General features: G+C 45.2%; 1 protein-coding gene across 9 annotated transcripts; it reads left to right on the forward strand.

Annotated features, from left to right (window-relative positions):
- Positions 1–412: 412 nt before the first annotated feature.
- tmcc1b (transmembrane and coiled-coil domain family 1b) lies at positions 413–18,208 on the forward strand. 9 transcript variants are annotated; one of them, XM_072665414.1, is made up of 8 exons: positions 413–686; positions 1,831–2,140; positions 4,677–4,720; positions 6,634–7,434; positions 14,174–14,605; positions 15,181–15,674; positions 15,978–16,113; positions 16,927–18,208. In XM_072665414.1, the coding sequence occupies exons 4-8, from the start codon at positions 6,811–6,813 to the stop codon at positions 17,239–17,241; spliced, it is 2,001 nt and encodes a 666-aa protein (XP_072521515.1). In that variant the 5' UTR covers positions 413–686; positions 1,831–2,140; positions 4,677–4,720; positions 6,634–6,810; the 3' UTR covers positions 17,242–18,208. The 9 variants fall into 9 exon arrangements, with proteins under 9 accessions (XP_072521515.1, XP_072521518.1, XP_072521514.1 ...); XM_072665417.1 differs by having other exon boundaries at positions 7,169–7,434; XM_072665413.1 differs by having other exon boundaries at positions 1,831–2,027.
- Positions 18,209–18,978: the final 770 nt, after the last annotated feature.

Here is an 18,978-nt window from a genome sequence, read left to right on the forward strand (position 1 = left end):
TACAGCCCACCCAAGCAGTCCTCAAAGGATGGCGGGACAGACCCTAAAGTGACCTTGGATCAAGCTTTTGCTAGCCGAGGGTGGAAATCTCTGCTCTATCCAGCTCAGCTTTCCCCCCTTCATGTCAAAGCAGGCCCAGCCTATGGAGGTAGTGACTTGGTCATTGGTGAGACTACAGCCCCAACCAAAATTATGTGAAAATTAGGTCTGTGTAGGCTTCTCCTGTATGTGGACTGCTTGTACAATAAAAAATAATAAAAATAACTGTGCTGTGCTTTTCTTTTCTCATGCATTTGGAGTATAAAACCCATCACGTTACCATGGTGATGACTGCCTAGAATAGTCTTGCCTAGGTGGTAAGCCTTCAGATGAAAGCCTTCAGTTTCTTACTACTTTGCAGGAGCTGCAGGCCTCAGATGCTGTTAACTAGACTGGGTGCATTTGGTGCTCGCGCGCTCTCGCTACCTAATCTAGCCCGATAACTTGGTTCTAACGTGGAGGGCCGAAGTAATCCGTGCAGGCAGCTGACAAGAAGCAAGGGCCAGTGTTTTCAGCTAAGGGTGCATGTGAATGTCACTGGGTAGTGCACAGCATGCTTTTCTGCTGACGTCATCGTGGGAGTGTTTCAACGGAGAGGAATGAACGGTCATCAGCAGCAGCAGCAGCACAATCCTCTCAGGGCTCATGTAAGTTCCTATCGTGCTGTTTTATCGCTCGGCGCGTCGTAAACTCGCTGAAAAGATGTCTGGTCGTGTGTCGGTGGTGCATCTGCAGCTGGTGCATCTGCAGCTGCTGCTGCTGCTGCTGCCCTCGCGTGCTAACTCGACCGACCGACCTCCCTCCGCCTCCTCCCTCCGCCTCCTCCTCGCTGGCTAGCAGGCTAGCTAACGCTACCCGGGTTAGCCAGCGAGCTAGCAAGTGTGTGACTTCGTCCAGCCAGTCTGGATTGATTGATTGTGCCTGTTTATGTAGCTAGCTTAGCTTAGCTTAGCTTAGCTTAGCTAGCTCTCCGCCTCGAAACGAGAGGCAGGGGGTGGAAGCAGCCTCAGCATTTCCGCTCAACTTCCTCGGCAAACTCAAAACACCGATGACAACGACTAAGACAAAGTTGGCTCGCTAAAATGTCCATTAAGTTGTCGTGTCAGGTCCGGTCCCCGTCTCTACAGTCGTCAACCGGTCGTTCTTGCTCGGGCGGTGGTGATAAAGTGCCGGATCCGAGCTTCGAGGTCGAGCTCCAGCCTCCGCTGTAACAGCCGGCGCTAGCGGTTAGCGGAGCAGGTGCCTGGCTAGCGTTAGCCTGCTAGCTAGCTAGCTAATCTACCCTGAACCTCCCTCCAGCCTAGCAGGACACGACTGCCACGTCCAAAAGCCTGACTAACGCAAGCTCTTCATCGGTTTGTGGTGAGCTGTGGGCTTCAGGGAGATGTTTCTAGCGGTTTGGGAGCTCATTTCTGATGTTTGCGTGACATTGTGGGCTTAATTACGGTGCTAGCCAGCTCTGGGCGTAGACTGGCCACCCGGACCAGCAGTTGGATGCAAGGAGGGTGGTCAGGCTAGTCAGCAGGTGACACTGTGGTTCGGTATGATGGTTAATAATAATATTATTATTATGTTATTATTAATGTTAATGTGGTTTGTCACATTTTCAGATCTGGGAGACATCTGTCATGTTATGAAAGCAGGCTTGTTTAGCTAAAATTGCACATGGCCTGATTGCTCAAAGTGATGATTTGTTAAATGTCATTTCCCACTGTCCTTTCTCAATAAGCTCTGACTTGAATGTTTTAGGTGGTACATGTTGCTTAATGTGTCTGCTTGTCTGCTTTGCAGCATGTGATGTTCAGCTGCAGCGTATGAGGTTAGCTGACTGGAGAGGCAAGACACCCAACCCACCACCCTCGCCTGGATCGAATGCCAGTCATCGTCTATGACCTGAAGAGATTATTTTGGATTACCCCCTTTGGATTAACTCCCATCATCTTTCTATGTAGAGACGACAGGGCGGGCAAACTGATGAATGGGCAGAGGTATGGTGGAGTCGCTTATGACCGACCGTCACAACACTGAGCGTTGGAGAAGGCTGTCTATCATCTGACCTGATTTGGATATAGACTTAGTGTCTGTAATATTCCTCCTTAGAGTAAGGAACATGTAATTACATTGCAATTACATATTTCATACTCACTGTTGTCTGATATTTCTGGTATTTCCGCTTATGCTGAAAGAGTGAGAGCGTCCACTCACATAAACAAACACACACAGACACCCTGATCTCTGGTATGACCTTGCAGAGCTGTGTGAGCCTGGGGAGGATACTGATGGGGGAGACCGAGATGACCCGTTTCATCCTCAGAAAATACAACCCACTTGAGTGTGTGTGTGTGTGTGTGTGTCTGTGTATGATGTTGCATGCATTTTTTTCCATCAACTACATGATGGAAGTGTCTGATTTGCCCGGACCCTGAGTTAGACCCTGAACCATTGATGCTAGTTCTTTCGTTTACCTTCTTCATAGCTCTCCAGTCTGATGTGGCAGTGCCTTAGGGTGTTCTGGGCGTGTTTGGGTGGGTGAAGCTGCTGCCGTGTCGCATACGCAAGCCGTGCGGCGTGTATAAGTGTGACACTCCCGCTGTTTATCTGATTAATCATGCATGGTGTACACGGGCACAACAGCTTCATTGCTTCTGGAGAACTCATGGAGACATGATGGTTCACGTGTGCTGCCGTCCATTGCCTCTAAATCTGACGTCGTATGGCTGACGGATAGGAGTCTTGGTTAAGGACGCTGTGTGAGGCTGTGACTGGAGTTATATTGGTAGGTAGGTCGGTACTCTGAATTTAAGGGCATTTACACACCTACCGTTCATTTGTTCTGGTCTGAATTGGAGCGGATTGCCCTTGGTTTGGTTTGGTTTTGCTCTGGCTTTGTTCTCTCTGCTTATTGGTCAGTCATGTCTGGGGTGGGAGCAAGGAAGGGCCTGTGTTCTGGGTAAGTGCTGCAGATTTCTGTGCTGTTTAACGTGGAGCAATGGCATCTGTTCATAGCTGTAGTAATGTTAAGTATCTGGGTAGTATACCAGGTTAACACCTGGCTGTGGGAGCTGCTTAGCTCAAATTTGCAGAGCACACCTGATAGTTGGGTCAGCTCGATGTCAGATCACGTTCTCCAGGGTTTGTTTGGGACCGGACTAAGACCACCTGTTCTCATCTGCATCCAAGTGCATACTGTATTCACACCTGTCTAAATGAATCACACCAAGGCTGAAAATGAACCAGAGTCCGATTTTACTGGACTAAAAATTGCGAAGGTGTGAAAACGCTCTGAGACTACCTGAAGTGAGTAATCCTTGTTTTCATTTTTTTTAAAGAAAGGCCGGTTAATAAGCCAACGCTTTTTCTGCATCATGGTAATTGCCATGAAATTGATGAATTGATTTAAAATCAACTAATCGATTTTAATCGATGGATCATGACGGGCCTAACTTGATCATTGTCTATTTAAAAAATTGACTTTCCAGAAAGAGAAGCTGAATAGTCAATCCTGACTCATCCCGGCTGTTGACCGCAGGCTGTTTGCTCATATTTGGCCCATTGTTTGTTCTATCATTCAGGTGAAGGCCTCTGGTTTGGCTGGTCCGTGTTTGCCCCGCTGAAGTGATGTGTTCGATTTGCTGGAACTAGAGAGAACTGGTCGCTCTATGGGCATTTAGCTTGGTCATGAATGCACGGCAGCTTAACCACCACAATCTCCATGAGGAGAATAGGGATCTCTTGTATGTTCAACCCAGAACTTTAATACAGCTGATGGGTGACCCCGCGGCAGGCGGGTGTAATAGTATGATGAGCTGAAATGATTTGATGGTGTTGTCGTACCGCAGCAGTGTTACAAGAAGCTATGTGTTTGTGGGAGGAAGCAGAATAAAGAGGATTACAGCAGGCCTGCATGCTTGCTTGCTCGCTCGCTCTCTCTCTCGCGTGCTCTCTCTCTTTCGCACTTCTTTCTCAGACATGTCTTAAGCTGTAGCTCCACTGTCAAGCAGAGCGGACCAAGGCTTTAGACACCTCAACACACCTGGGTCTTGGCTCAGGAGGCTCAGATTCACAGTGATTCTACCTCAGCACCTACCGCAGCATCTCCTGCACTGAGGTGTTTCATGAACATCAGCTGTGCACTTCTAGAATTTGCCGCCAGTGAAAGTGTAGTCGGCTTGGAAAAAATCTTCAGAGGATGTCAGTTTGTTGAGTCTCGCTGGGGAGCACAGGCTGGTGTCTGTTTGGCCTGTGGTGGGGTCAGTGCGAATCCTTGCAGCAGCTGACCCGCACCGAGAGCTCTTGCAGCTGCAGGGGTATACAACTGCAGGAGAACCAGAGAGCACAGCAGGGCCTTCAGCTTCAGGTCTGTTTTGTTCACTGTTAAAGGGGACGTGTCCTGCGTTTTTCTGTAAGTCCACTTATGATATTTATGCAGGTTTATGTACCAAAGACAGTCAATTAGTTTTATGTGACCAGCAATGCAGGGCAGCCAATCAAAACTCTTGATTAAAAAGTGAGAGAACTTCTTTCTGTTTTCTGTGATCCAGGTTGAGGGACACTGTGCAATAGAGTAAGATGCGTTATCTTGGTGCCGTTGGTTTGAGTCCAGTGAGTCTGACAACTGCGTCCATTTTCTTCCACAGCCATTCCTGAACATAGAGCCAGAGGAGGCCAGGCTGGACTGATGGTAAGCAGCACACTCTTATCTCAGTCGCAGTGTCTCTCTCACATCCTCTTTTCTTCTTGCTCTTTTCTCTTATCTGTCTTACACAGAGCTCAGTCTGTCTTCCTCTCGTTGTTTGTTTATCGCCTGCTCTTTCTAAGAAAGACAGTTCATAGCGCTACTGTGTGGGTCGATGTTTTCCCTGCCCTGTGTTCTCCGAAGAGGATGTTTAGCCTTCTTTTACAGGACCTAATGACAACGTAACCTAACACTCTCTCACCTCTGAACACCTGTACGATTAAGTGTTGCGTTGTTTTGCACTTGACGGATAAGAGCGTGGCCGAACGGCTACCAGAGCTGCGCTGTCTCTCCGTATCTTCAGCGAGAGATTGCCGTTAAGTGTCAGGCACCCTGCCTCAGTCCGCTCCAGTTTTCTGGTTAACGCTTCATTCAACCCACATGACTCACTGACACCCAACACACGGCTCTGTCACCCTAGCTCGTGTTCATGCTTTTGTTGTCATTCTCAAGGTTATTTAACAGTAGTTTCACAGTGAATTTCTGCAGTGGACTTCACCAAAGGGGGCTCTCTCTTTCGTTTTTGACGTTAATATTTTGATATCAGTTACGATTATTGTAATTACAGCATTGGCAACCAAATGTCTGTAGCCACTAGTCCATATGTTTGTGCAAAAGCTTCTGGGCCTGGATTCACAAAAGTGGCTTAAACCTTTAGAGTCTGTATGTAAACCCACACTTCAGTTTGTCACTCTCATAACTACACTACTGTTGTAATAAACATTATACTGTAGATTTATAGGCCCTGAAATAGAACCTTGTGAGACTTTAAAAGATATGCTAAACCAAACAGTTGCCAAGTAGTTCACAGTAGTTCCTACATTAGGAGTAATGAAGGATGCGGTTTAAAGGATTCGGAAAATATGAAATTTTCTTATAATATTATTCTTAACTTTATTCTTAAGAAAAGAATTAAGATCAGTTATTTAAATGAGTAATTTAAAGAAAGTTATCTCATTTTTCCTTAAGAAAAAAGTCAAAAACCATTAGTATTCTTTAAATGTAATTATTTTTCTTAACCGTGTGATTTACCGTGGCCTCACGCTGCTCTGACTGTATGAGAACAGAAGGTCAGCCTCTAAAATTTTCTATATAAGGAAAATAGTGGCTTTCCAATGTCACGCCACATTTTTTTATATTCTTCCAAGGACTTTTTCTCAAGGATTTTCTTTCTGTTTGTTTCCTCTACCATCATTTCTAGTTCTTGTTTTTCCTGCATTTTGCACACATTTAATGGAAACATGGAAAATCTTAAGAGAATTATTAATATTAATATTATTAATACCTGACTTAATAAGTCTAAAAGAGAATATTTGATAACTTCATGTTTTTTTTTTCTGAAAAGTGCATGTAAGAACATTCCTATGGACATAGTCTTAGTCTTAGATGCTTCATAAGCTGACCCCTGACATTCACCTAAACACAAGCTTCAATGGAAGAGACCCTGTGAACATTTCAGAAATTCTCATCGCTTGAATTATTTTGCAGTTCTTTTGTCACCTCACCACTCATGACTGTAGACTGCTTAGTAGAGTGTATCCTCATTAATGTAGTAACTGTAGTGATTACGGGTTGGCTTTGAGAAACGCACAGGTTTGGCTTGTTTGTTCTGTGACTTAAGACCTTGCCTACAGGATTGGTATGCCAGTGAGTCACATCCTAATGACATCAGCTGAGGAACCCGACACCTTGCAATAGGATTACGTGAAGAAAAAAAAAAAAAGCCACTCCCTTGTCTCCCGAAGCCAACCCGACGTACTGCTGCTTTTCTTTTAGTTTCAGCTCTCCTGTAGCTGCTGCTTGTGTTCCATCACTCAGTGCCGCATGTCATAATCCATTTTATTTTCCTTCTGTGGTAGACGAGCATGACTTTGAGCCAATCCGCAGATGCATGCACGCTCACAGAGTCCACCTGAGCGCCAGCCTCCCTCCCTGCTTCCTGGCTTTGAATCAGCCTGTCAGAGGGCTAGTGGAGGCGGGGCTTAGTTGGACCCCGCCCCCGTGCTGACCCTCTGAGTGAGACTGGCGTCCCCCCGATGGATCAGGGTGGTAGTGAGCAACCTGGCGCGGAGGAGCCAGACTCTGGGGGTCGAGCGGAGCCGGAGGTGAGCAGGAGGGCTTCAGAGCCCGAGCATGGCCTGTCCAAAATTACCCACAATGCCTTGGAGAACATGGGTGCGCTGGGTCACGGCCTGAAGCAGCTCTTCCAGCCTCAGCGGCGGCGCTCGTCCGTCTCGCCGCACGATGCCGCCGCCTCCGCCGCTGCCACCTCCTCCTCCTCTGCGGGCCCCACCCCCGAGGTCACAGAGGCGGGGCCAGAGTTGGGCGGGGAAGCGCCCGCCACTAGCGCCGCCCCCTCCGACTCTGACCCCCCCGCTTCCGCCCCCCCTGCAGCTCTGAGCCGCGTGCTGCAGCAGATCCGAGGTGCCCCCCCCATGATGAAGAGAGGGACCAGCCTGCAGAGTCGCCGCAGCAAGGCCGGGGGGGGCGGGGAGGCCCCCCAGAAAGGCAGCCCCCAGATCCACAGGCGCAGTACCCAGGAGGCCTTGGTGCAGGCCGGACGCCCTCGCTCGTCCTCAACCACGGACACGCCCAGCAGCCCCGCTCTGGCCGACATGCTGCTGACGTCCGGGTACCACTCCACCGAGGAATCGGACCGAGTAAGTAATAAAAGTCTTTCATGAATCGATCGCTTAGTTCGCTATGACCGAGGCGAGGTCCTTTAATTACAGATAAAGCTTTTAGAGATGCTTCTCATTTTTAATGCTGTAGAAATTCTTCACTGAGCTCAGCACTTGTCTCTATCTTGTGTTTTTTAGGGTGCTAAAACAACGGCCTAGTTTAACGCGGACCAATCAGACCTGTTTCTTAAGTTCAGCCCATTTTGACAGATAAATTCAAACAGCTGAACCATGGTCCGCCAAGCATTACAGGTCTTGGTCCATGTGTAAAAACACGTTTTACGATGGTCCGCACTAAACATGGGAGTTTGACCTCAGATCGATCTTTTCTCAGTGCACGGCACTGCACATATCTGCCTGTTTTAACTTTCGACGTTTGATTTTTGACAGACCGTCATATCAAGCTGCTGCTAATCCTACCGACTGGCGGGCGTTAGGTGAAGCATTCACTTTTACCACAAAATGAATCTTTGATCACTTGGTTGAACTGAATTCAGAGTGACACATAATTAATCCAATTATCATAAAGAAGTGGAGATCAAGTAAGCTTTAGGTTTATTACTCTCTCTGTGCAGATCGACCTGAAGCGGCTCTATGTTCATGCAACATATTGGGACGTAGAGCTGAACAAAATCTGCATATCGCAGGAAGTGCAGAGTCCAATGTTAGTGATTATATCAGAGATGTATTGCTACATATTTGCTGCTTAAACAAAACAAATTCCTCACTGTTCTCATTTTCCATTACCTAAGTACCACAGGCAAGTTATGTCTGTGAAATTCCATTTATTTTACTCCAATTTTGGATCCGCCAAGTGTATTATTAATAACATGACTTGAAATATGACATGAAAAAAAATCCTGTATTGTTTTAATATTGCGAAAAATAAATAATTATAAAACAGTAGATCACGATTCAATAAAATATCATATTACCTACCCCTAGGACTGTGGAAAAGTTCCTTTTGTATCAAGCCAATTGCAGCATATGTATGATCTCATATGCCTTGCATTGCACATCCTGTGATGTGAATACTGTGCATGTGCATATTGTGCGTTGCAATGGCAATGCTGGCATAATACACTGTGCAGCCCTACAGACTGCTTGTATTGCTCCAGTTGTCTAGCCTTTCTTTATGCACTTCCTTTGGTCAGTTCAATATGAAACCAGACCAGCCACATATAAGATGCATCTCAGATATTCACACTCTGGTATGGACTGCAGTAAAAGATCAAGGTGTGACAACAGCCTTAATCTTAGATTGTGAAATTATGAAACCTCCACATAGATAGGGACACTCCATGTCTTTCCTGGAGACCTACTGCTCTGCTCAGTTTCAGTCTCAGTGTCCTACAGTTCATGAGATTCTGGTAATTGGATCATTATTAAAGTCAGCTTGGAATTAAAAGAACCACTTAAAAGTATTAGTTGATGTCCCTGATCATATTAATCTTAAATTGTTAAATTTCCCTGACATTTTTCTTAAAAATGTAGTCTATTGCCTTTCTTTTTAACATGTTTTGATCCTTGATTATGTCACCATGCATCTGTGGATGGGGAAAACTAACAATAACCACTAATATCTTGTTTTATATCCCTCTCCCGTCAGCTTGAATATGCTGAGCTAGGTCAGAGACCCTCCTTGATACTGCTTGATATTATTTGTTTATTGTTATGACTTTGTGGAGTATTTTGTTAATTTTGTCAGCTGTGGTAGAGCAAGGGAAGACGTATAGGATAGCAGTAGATTCCCAGCACTGGAGTTGATAACTGCATTAATCACTAGGAGAACAGGGTGCTGAAATATCATGTCATAAATCTTCTATGTGCTTTGCTTGCATTTCTAGGCGTTTCTTTTCCCTCTGGTCCAGAATAAACATATTATGGGTTTAATGATGGGTTTGATCATTGGCAAATTTCCATTTAAGGTTTTTTTATTTTTGTATTTTTCCCCAACGACAGCTTAGTCTAGGTTTAGATTTAAGAACATTGCAAATATTTGCGCTTATTATCCATGGAATGTTTTGTAGTTTTCCATTAGCACTTTCATAACAAGAGCCAATTAGTAATCTGTCCAGTTAATCCAGTTAAAGGAACGTTTGGTTTATAAAGAAACTAGCGTCCATGCTGTAGTAATTAACATGGGTAATTAAGTGACCTGTCTGGCTCCAACTCTTCTCACAGTATGAACACCTGCATTATACCAGTGCAAACTATCAGTGCTACAGTTGTGGAACTCTGTAGCCTTGTGTTATATGAGGTTTAATGTGTGCTCAGGTTGGCACGTTCTTGGCACGCCCCATTTACTTCCAGTGTTTCTATGCCAGTAATGTCACCGCATTCTCTTTCCTGTAGTCGCTCGCCTGCACGGTCGCATTTTGAATCTCTGAGCCGTGAAATAGAAGATTGTGGTGACGCCAGTGGATTTCGGTTGTGCCCGAGAGTGTGTGTATCCTTGTGTGTCATAGCAGGTTGCCTGAATCTTCTCCCTACTACGAGCTTCTCGGAGAAGCCTCTAGGCTCTGATTATTCCGATTATACTCCAGGATGGATGTGCTGGGATGACAGTGCTCGCAGGTCAGGGAGCTTGTGTGGCGGGTCACTATGTTCTCTAAGCCTTGCTAAATTTAGCTGTTTCTGGGAGCACTCCGGGTCAGTGAACTTGGGTAGGCACTAGTAGAAAATGACGCCTTGTGCACTTTGTTTTCCGAACCAGGACGTAGCATCTGTCTACCTGCGCGGTCTTTTTCAAGTATTTAGCCTCAGGATGTGTGTGCTCATACAGATCAGGCACTGCACTGCTCTTTTATTGTGAAAGTAGTCCCTTTTGTCATGCTGATCAGACTCCCATTTTCCGCCAAGAATATGTCTCTTTTTCTCGCAGCATACCTTGGGCCATGAGCTCCTGGATAAAGCTGTTGTATGAACACATGGTATTGTTGCGTTAGCACTCTGGTTTCTCCAGCTAAGCATGTTTCACAGACATACTGAGGAGTCTGGTAATATGCCCGGGACATTTGACTCACCTGGAACTGCAAAGCCATACTGGAACCAACTAGAAGGTCTGTGCTTCTCCTTACCCAGTGGAATGGCATTCCCAAGTGTTATCTGTCTTTCCAAACTCTATATGTGAGCCACCAGCTCATTAGAGTGGGGGCTGCAATAGTTGGTGCCATTCCTTTATGCCTTACACGATAGCAACCTAAAGCAGCTCTACTTTTTTTTCAGTAATGCGTATAGGCTTCATAGTAGCCACATGACCCGAATTAATTGGGCAATATGTTTGGCCTTGTCTTTTCCCCCTGCGAAGCATGCTGGCTGCCCGACATTCAAGCACTTGGCCACTATACCAGAGAGCTGTCAACGAGCATGTTTGAGGTGAGGCATGGCCTATGCCGACTCAGCTCAGTAAGAGGCTTTAACACTTACCTAATCAAACTGAACTGTGGGGTCTGAGATAACAGGACCAGGGTCAAGGCGAAAAGCCTTTCTGCATCAGACAGGTGTGAAAAAAGAGGCGTACAGTTATATACGTATATCTGCAGGTATTATCAGACTGTTAAGGGTGCTTTATAGTCAAATGACGTAACTGCGGTTGCAGCGTAACAGCAAATAACCATTGACCTTAGTGCTGGGCGGTATGACATTTTTTTTTTTGTACATTTTTCTTCGATTATGATTAATGAGCAGTTATCTAAGCTGCTCAGTTGGCTCGTGTTTGAGTTTTCCACTATGTTTCATCCTCATCACCATGCGTCCCAAACAAACACGTGAGGCAGTGTTTAAAGCCTCGCACACACTTGAACTGAATTCTGAGTTAAAGTTAGTAAAAACGTTGAGCTGTCTGTGAAATAATCTTTGACTGTTATGCTGTTTAGAAACATCAGCCTCCCGTTAATGAACTACATGGGAGAACATCTGGAAATTCATGGTGTCCGGTGGCTCAACTACTATTGAAATACTGAGTACAGTGATTTCTATTCAAAATGTGCTGCACTTCATCCAATTAAGCTAATTAGACTAATTAGACTAATTACACGGTTTGTAATGAAATGGACAGTTGATCATTGCCCTTAAGGCACTGACAATATCCTCAATATGCTTAGAAAAGCATATTGTGTATCACAATAACCACATTTATCACAATGCAGTGGTGGCTCAGCGGTTAGAGCTCCGGGATATCGATAACAGGGTTGTGGGTTCGATTCCCGGGCTCGGCAAGCTGCCGCTGTTGGCCCCTTGAGCAAGGCCCTTACACTCTCTGCTCCCCGGGCGCTGGAGTTGGCTGCCCACCGCTCTGGGTGTGTGTGTGTACTCACTGCCCCTAACACATGTGTGTGTGTGAGTGTGTGTTCACTACCAGATGGGTTAAATGCGGAGGACACATTTCGCTGTACAGTCCACACTGTACAGTGACAAATACGTGCACCTTTATCCTTTTTATCCTTTATGTGATAAAATATCGTCATATTGCCCAGCCCTAGGACATACTCATTAGTGGCCTAAAATGTAAACAGGGAGCCATTTTGGTCTCAGTCACGATGTGAAAAGTTCTAACAGCATTTAAAAAAACAAACAAACAAAAAAGCCCACAATCTACATGGGCAAGATTGCGTCGATTTAAAGACACTGAATGTTGGATTGGATTAATTGCTTAGCCCTAATTGACCCTCTTTTCATAATTCAGTTTTTCTGTAATGAATTGAATAGATTTGTAGCAGAAGCTCTTTTCACTTGCCTTTTGTTGTTGTTTTTTTTTTGTTTTTTTTTAAATTTTATTTAGAGTTTTGGTTGGTTAAAATATGTGTAATGTAGTTACGTCTGTCGTAATTAGTGTTGTGGTTGATCCTATTTTAAAGCTCTTGAATCTCCAAGTTCAGATTCGGTTAGTCATTTTGGAGCGTTTCTATTGGTCTGTTTAATCGTGGAATGTTTGCATATTTAAATAACAACTGCCAGGTTTACATTGTTGCAAGAACTCCAAAATTGAGAGTTTTTAATGTGAAATTGACACTTTATTGGGGGTGACCTCTTAGTTTTGTCATCGCTACACTTATCATGTGTGACGAGAGGGTAAGTAGCTCCTCGAATCACAGTCTTGTGGTACAGACATTGCTTTAAAGTTGCTGTGGTTTAGTGAAAGTGTTGGTATGGTCGTTTGATAATAAGCTAGCTAGCTAGCTATCTTTTGTAGTTTGTGCAGTGTGTTCATGTTAAGGAGTTAGCTTAATGTCATTAAAGTTATTTTTTGTCATTACTTTTTAAAAGGTTTATTTATATTGTTTACCTTGACCTACATTGTCTACCAGCCGATACATTGGTCGGGCCCTACTTTATATAGCGGTTGTGTTACTGAGTGTCATGTGTGCCTGTTCTGTTAGCTAACAGGCTAAATGGGTTCTTGATGCTCAGCTGTATAGCAGATCAAATTACAGCAATATTCTATAGCTACAATTTACCCTCATGCCAGTGGCTGTACAGAGCTGAGAGTTGTAGCTGTAATTTATTTATTTATTTATTTATTTTAATTTCCCAACAGTTAGCTTCTATTTAGCATCTTATAACCTTGCTGCTGCAACCGAACCCAAAGCTATCGGGGTCATGATTACTCAGAGTAGATGACCCACAATGAGTTCAGAGGGGTTACAGCAGCACGAGGACAGACTTTGTAGGACAGGCAAGAGCTTCCATTGTTCTCACAGTAGTTCCCCTCCCTCCCTTCCTTCAGTTTCATTCTGACTAGGCTGATATTACAGCCATCACAGTACCACATCCACCAGTCCTGTTCTGTCCAGTGAATAATTTGCTGTTTTATCAGGTAGTTTCATCTTGGACTTGAGCTAAGGAAGAGCAGAGAGGCCTCTTGCTTTGATGAAAGCATTGGGTTATTGATTTTCCTCAGTGTACTTGGAGAAAGTGAGTTAGTGCTTTCGCCACATTGGTTCAGCTTTACTGGAAGGCTGATGTGTTCCTGTCTTATCTTTGATCAGTGAAGGCAATATTCCTGTTAACTGGGCTGAACCTTTTTTTTGGTGCACGTGCGTTTGTGTGGCCATGTGGGCGGTCATAGTTCATCCCAACCTGAACATATCTGATATGTCCTGATTACCACCTCTCTTCAGATTTTTAGTTAAATCTTCAGTGCAGAGCTTCCATCCGTCTTTCGCCGGGCTGTTCTGTTGGGTTATTGTTTAATGTGGGTATTGCTTCAGTGTGTCCTGCAGATTTGATGATGTAGTGCAGTGTGCTGGTTCTTTATCAGTGATATGAGCGTAAGCCATTATCACTGTGCTTTCGAGGACTCTTGTCATAGTACAGAGGTCCAAACAGTCATGCTATTGCTCGGCTAATGCTACAGTGCTTGAAAAGGCGGCTGCGGTCTTCTCCATTTATGGCCTGCGACGAGAGCGAGCTCATAGTCATGGTGATTTCTCATTCAGTTACTGTGGTTCATTGCAAATTTCTCAGCTAGTGAGGATGTACGAGCGCTTGAATGACGGAGTATGCTACAGAGCATACTTCTCATCAGAGAGAAACAAATATGTAGGCTGCTCTTGTGCGATGAATTGATTTGCATGTGTTAGATAATTATGCTTCTTATGCAGCTTATTTCATTACAACTGTGCTTTTTTTGTGTGTTCCATCTTAATTACACTCTAATCTTGACCTTCTGCACCTTCTTTCTTTCTTTATATATATTTTTTTTTTTCCCCTCCAGGCGGATCGTCTGGAGGTTTACGCCCCAGCCGTCTCGCCCAATGCTCTATCCAGCAGCTCGGACGGCGGCCCATACGGCGTGGACTCTGTGGACGGCACCCCGGATCCTCAGCGCACCAAGCAGGCCATCGCTCAACTGCAGCAGAAGATCCTCAAGCTCACCGAGCAGATCAAGATTGAGCAGACCGCCCGCGATGACAATGTGGCCGAGTACCTGAAGCTGGCCAACAACGCCGACAAGCAGCAGAGCGCACGTATCAAACAGGTGTTCGAGAAGAAGAACCAGAAATCAGCTCAGACCATCCAGCAGCTGCAGAGGAAGCTGGAGCACTATCACCGTAAATTAAGGGAGGTGGAGCATAATGGCATACCGCGGCAGCCCAAAGATGTACTACGGGACATGCACCAAGGTCTTAAGGATGTTGGTGCCAAGGTAGAGCTTCTTCTGCTATTGTTATGCTGTGGGAGGATGATGTACTTTGGGAAGTGTTGTTATGAGAGAATTGGGCCATGTTTTCTAGGGGTACCGCATTACACATAAGTTGTATGGGCTAGGCATGCCCAGCCATGTTCTGTGGATGTTCTGCCCTGGAGACTTGTGTACCATTTGTGATGTGCCTAATCCAGTTCAGCGAGGTATTCAGGTGCATCTTATTGGAGGAAAGAGCAGTAGATTATGCTTCTAACCTCCTATCTCAACTACCCAGAGGCATAGGTTGTGCTGGATTACCACTGACTTCTCGTATTGTTTCTAAGTAATGCTGTCAGGTAGGGTTTTAGGTGGTTTCTGACACTGTATGTTTTACTGGTATTGAGGAATGGCACTTAAAGATGGCTTCTTACTACTTACTTACTACTTTTTGTGGATTGCGGCCAGCGTGAAACGATCTAGGCATGCTGTTTGCATCATCTATGCTGTGGTACTGTATTACTATCGGTTTCATTGTTGTTGTTATTGTCTTATGGTTTCATGAGTCATTCTTTCCCAACCTCACTTGTCTCTGTCAGGTAACCGGTGGCCTTTCCAGCTTCTCCCAAGCCACTCACTCGGCTGCAGGCGCCGTAGTATCCAAGCCCCGCGAGATCGCCTCTCTCATCCGCAACAAGTTCGGCAGCGCAGATAACATCTCTTCCTTGAAGGACTCTCTGGACGAGACTCAGGGTGATGAGTCCATATCTGGGCCCGGGCCGTCCGGAGCTAGGGCCCTGGCACCCGGTCAGCTACAGTCCAGTCCCAAGTACGGCAGTGAGGACGACTGCTCCAGCGCCACATCGGGCTCAGCGGGGGCCAACAGCACCACGGGGGCCCCCGGAGGTCCCCCTAGCTCCAAAGGGAACACACTGGAGCAGGGCCAAAGCTCGGGCTTCGATATGTTGTTTCACGAAATTCAGGAGCTGAGAGAGAGCCAGAGCAGACTGGACGAGTCATTTGATAACTTGAAGAGCCACTATCAGAGAGACTACAGCCTCATCATGCAAGCGTTGCAGGAAGAGAGATACAGGTACACGCCTTCACGTAACATTCAAATGCTTGAGAGGCCTGAGACGCTCATATCTCATTTGACTCCAAATCTGTGTGAGCATTTGTCTGACTACATATGAACAGAAATAAATGTAGTAAATGAGGATTAGCAGTTAAAAGGCAGTCTGTCAATCTGCATTTAACACACACTCTGCTGAACAGTAATGAAATGAGGATTAAAGATGGGATCAGAAAGCTTTCTGTCCGTGCTGTGCATACCCATTTAAATCCCCCATTTTCTCTGCATGTATTCACCAGTAGTGTTGTTGGTGTGCATTGACAGGTGTGAACGCCTAGAGGAGCAGCTGAACGACCTTACAGAACTCCATCAAAATGAAATTTTGAACTTAAAGCAGGAGCTGGCCAGCATGGAGGAAAAAATTGCATACCAGTCTTACGAACGGGCCAGAGACATACAGGTACTTGAAAGCCTTAAGACCTGTCTTTCAATCTACAAGCGGTGGAAATGTAAGCCACTGTATGCCAGGCAGTGAAACGATATCACGATACTTGTGTTGTTATGCCAAGTGTTTTTATACTCAACAGATTTTTCCCTGCAAATTTAACTCTTAAAACAACACTATGTAGCATTATTCCTCTAAAATAACAGCTTAAATATAATTGTGATTTGTAATCGAGAAAATGGCATCGCTGTTGTTGCTGCTCAGGGCTCAGGACTCGGCACACAGGCTAACTCTTGTGAGAACTGCATAACACCAGTCATATTTGTGTATAATCCGGTAATGTTACTCTACTGAGTCAGTCCACATGTGGTTCTCTGGTCGTCCAGAAAAGTGTGTCTGTGAATGACACTTTCTGACTGTAGGGGGAGCCTATGCTTTTCCTCAGAACCTTTATAATGGCAGGTGAATGTAAGATTACCAGGCTTGCCCAATGCATTCAGTGCACTGCACCAGAAATGAACAGCACCTTCTTGTGGGTTAGGACATAAATACATTCTGGTACTCTATTAGCATAACGGTGAACTTGATATGCATTAAAATTACTGCTCATATTAAAAATGTGTATTAAGACAATTGTTAAACATTACAATGCTTTGGGCTTAATGCACATTAATATTACTAATAATTAAATTATGAAATCTTGAGACCAAAACAATACAGTAACCTGAGGGGCTGAACTGGCTGATTTGAATGGCAGTTTTATTTCAGACTGGCTGTTTCAGCTCTGCCATTAATGTGTTAATTGCATTTATATCTCCTTGCCCATAGGAAGCGCTGGAGGCCTGCCAAACGCGTATCTCCAAGATGGAGCTGCAGCAACAGCAGCAGCAGGTGGTGCAGTTGGAGGGCTTGGAGAATGCAACGGCACGCACTTTACTCGGCAAACTCATCAACGTGCTGCTAGCCGTCATGGCGGTCCTGCTGGTGTTCGTCTCCACGGTGGCGAACTGTGTGGTCCCGCTGATGAAGACGCGCAGCCGCACACTGTCCACCCTGCTCCTCATTATCATCCTGGCCTTTCTCTGGCGGAACTGGGAGGTCTTGTCGCAGTATCTTGACCGTTTCCTGCTGCACCCGAGATGACCTGCAGGGGGAGACTCTCGCGTAAAGAAAGGACAGAAAACGGGGCACAATGAAGGGGGCAAAGACTACCGCACTGCCTCGGCTGCTTCTGAGCTCGGAGAGGCGGGGCTCAGTGGAGACAGATGTGAAGGAGATCTCAGACTTTTTTTGCGTTTTATTTTCTTACCCAAGGAGTGAATTTGTTTACATTTGGTGAAGACCTTTTTTTTCGACCAAGGGAAGAAAATTGTAATGAGTTTTTCTTAATTTCTTTCTTTTCTTTAATTCTTTTCTTACCATTTGTTGTTGAAAGTGATGCAAGTTGTGTTGCTTGGTGTCCTCGTAATTATTGTCAGAAGATACATTTATGCAAATAACTGGGATCTGGATTTGCAACACAGGACATATATCCTCCTCATCAGCATAACCTCAATCACTGTCACCACTCACTTACCCCAACCGCCCCCCTTTTCTAAAACAACCCATTCTTTTATTCTCTTCCTTAACTATATTTTCCCCTTTTTCTCATTAAGCATCTCTGTCTTTCTCCAAATCTCTCCTCCATCTCTTTCTGCACCTCTTTGTGATCTTTGTGTCATATGATCCTTTGCTGCTGACAGGACTTCTGCGTAGTCATCACTGGACGAACAAACAGACGAGTTCAGCTGGTGCACATGAGTTGGAAGTTTGATTGGCTGGGCCTTCCTGGACTGGGCTGTGAAATGGGAACTTTCTGGGCCTGTAAAAGATCCAGGCTGCCTCGCCTACTCATCTCTAGCCCTGCGTCCTGTGCGCCCCGTTGGCCTGCTCTGATGGAGGCACTGCCTCTGATTCATGAACAGAACGAACATACTTGAAGAGCTAGAAAGGCTCAAAGACTCTCAGTGCTTCCGTACTGTTTCTTATAGCGACAATGAAATAGTCCTTTTTAGTTTTTATTTTTTATTTTTTAAAACTAAATGAATAAACGGGCTGTTTTAAAAGTGAACTCTTCAGTGTTCCTGTGGTCTTTCTGTTTCGCAACATTAGTCATCGCCTTTTTCCGTTCTCGTAGGTGTTTCTTGTTGTAGGTGGCAAGCCAGCAGCCTCGTTCCACCTACCTGGTCAACCAGATGCTGAGGTTTGCTGGTACCTGGCTTGTAGTGATCAGAGAGATTGTAAGGGGCAGACTATAGTACATTCAACCTCAGGCCACAGTGGAAACCCATAGCTAGATTAACTACACCACCATATTAACCTGTATGAATGACAATACTTCAGCCACTAGAGGGAGATGGACATTTTACTCAGGATCATTTGTAGGTCAACATCTTCATTATAGAAATTTCATTCTGACCTACCTCGGACCTGTGTGTCCAAATGTGTATAGACACCTGCTTGTCCAACATTAATGTTATTAATAGTTACTTTGCTGAAGGAAAAACAGCTTCTACTGTTTTGGTACGGCTTTGTGCTACGTGTTGAATGATTGTGGTGAGAATTTGCTTGCTTGCATTCATCCACCAGAGCATCAGTGAAATCAGGCTGGGTTTGAAATGCCACTCCAGCTCATCCATAAGATACTGGAGCTCCGTCACTCCAATGAACTCAACGCTAAAAGCTTAATACCCATATAGCCGATACTTGGGATGAGCCATGGTAGTTGGAGGTTATTCAAGCTGTATGTGCGCAATAGAACACCTGTGCCACCAATAGGTGCACCTTAATTCAATCCAACCACTTGATTTAAAGTAGCTGACTGTATGAAAGTGGCGTCTG

The sequence above is a fragment of the Salminus brasiliensis genome, chromosome 21 (assembly GCF_030463535.1).
Source record: "Salminus brasiliensis chromosome 21, fSalBra1.hap2, whole genome shotgun sequence".
Lineage (NCBI taxonomy): Eukaryota > Metazoa > Chordata > Actinopteri > Characiformes > Bryconidae > Salminus > Salminus brasiliensis.

Coding starts and splice junctions, on each gene's coding strand:
- tmcc1b (XM_072665410.1), top strand. CDS start 6,811: ATGGATCAGGGTGGTAGTGAGCAACCTGGCGCGGAGGAGCCAGACTCT. Junction 7,435..14,173: donor CCACCGAGGAATCGGACCGA/GTAAGTAATAAA, acceptor TTTCCCCTCCAG/GCGGATCGTCTGGAGGTTTA. Junction 16,114..16,926: donor AACGGGCCAGAGACATACAG/GTACTTGAAAGC, acceptor CCTTGCCCATAG/GAAGCGCTGGAGGCCTGCCA.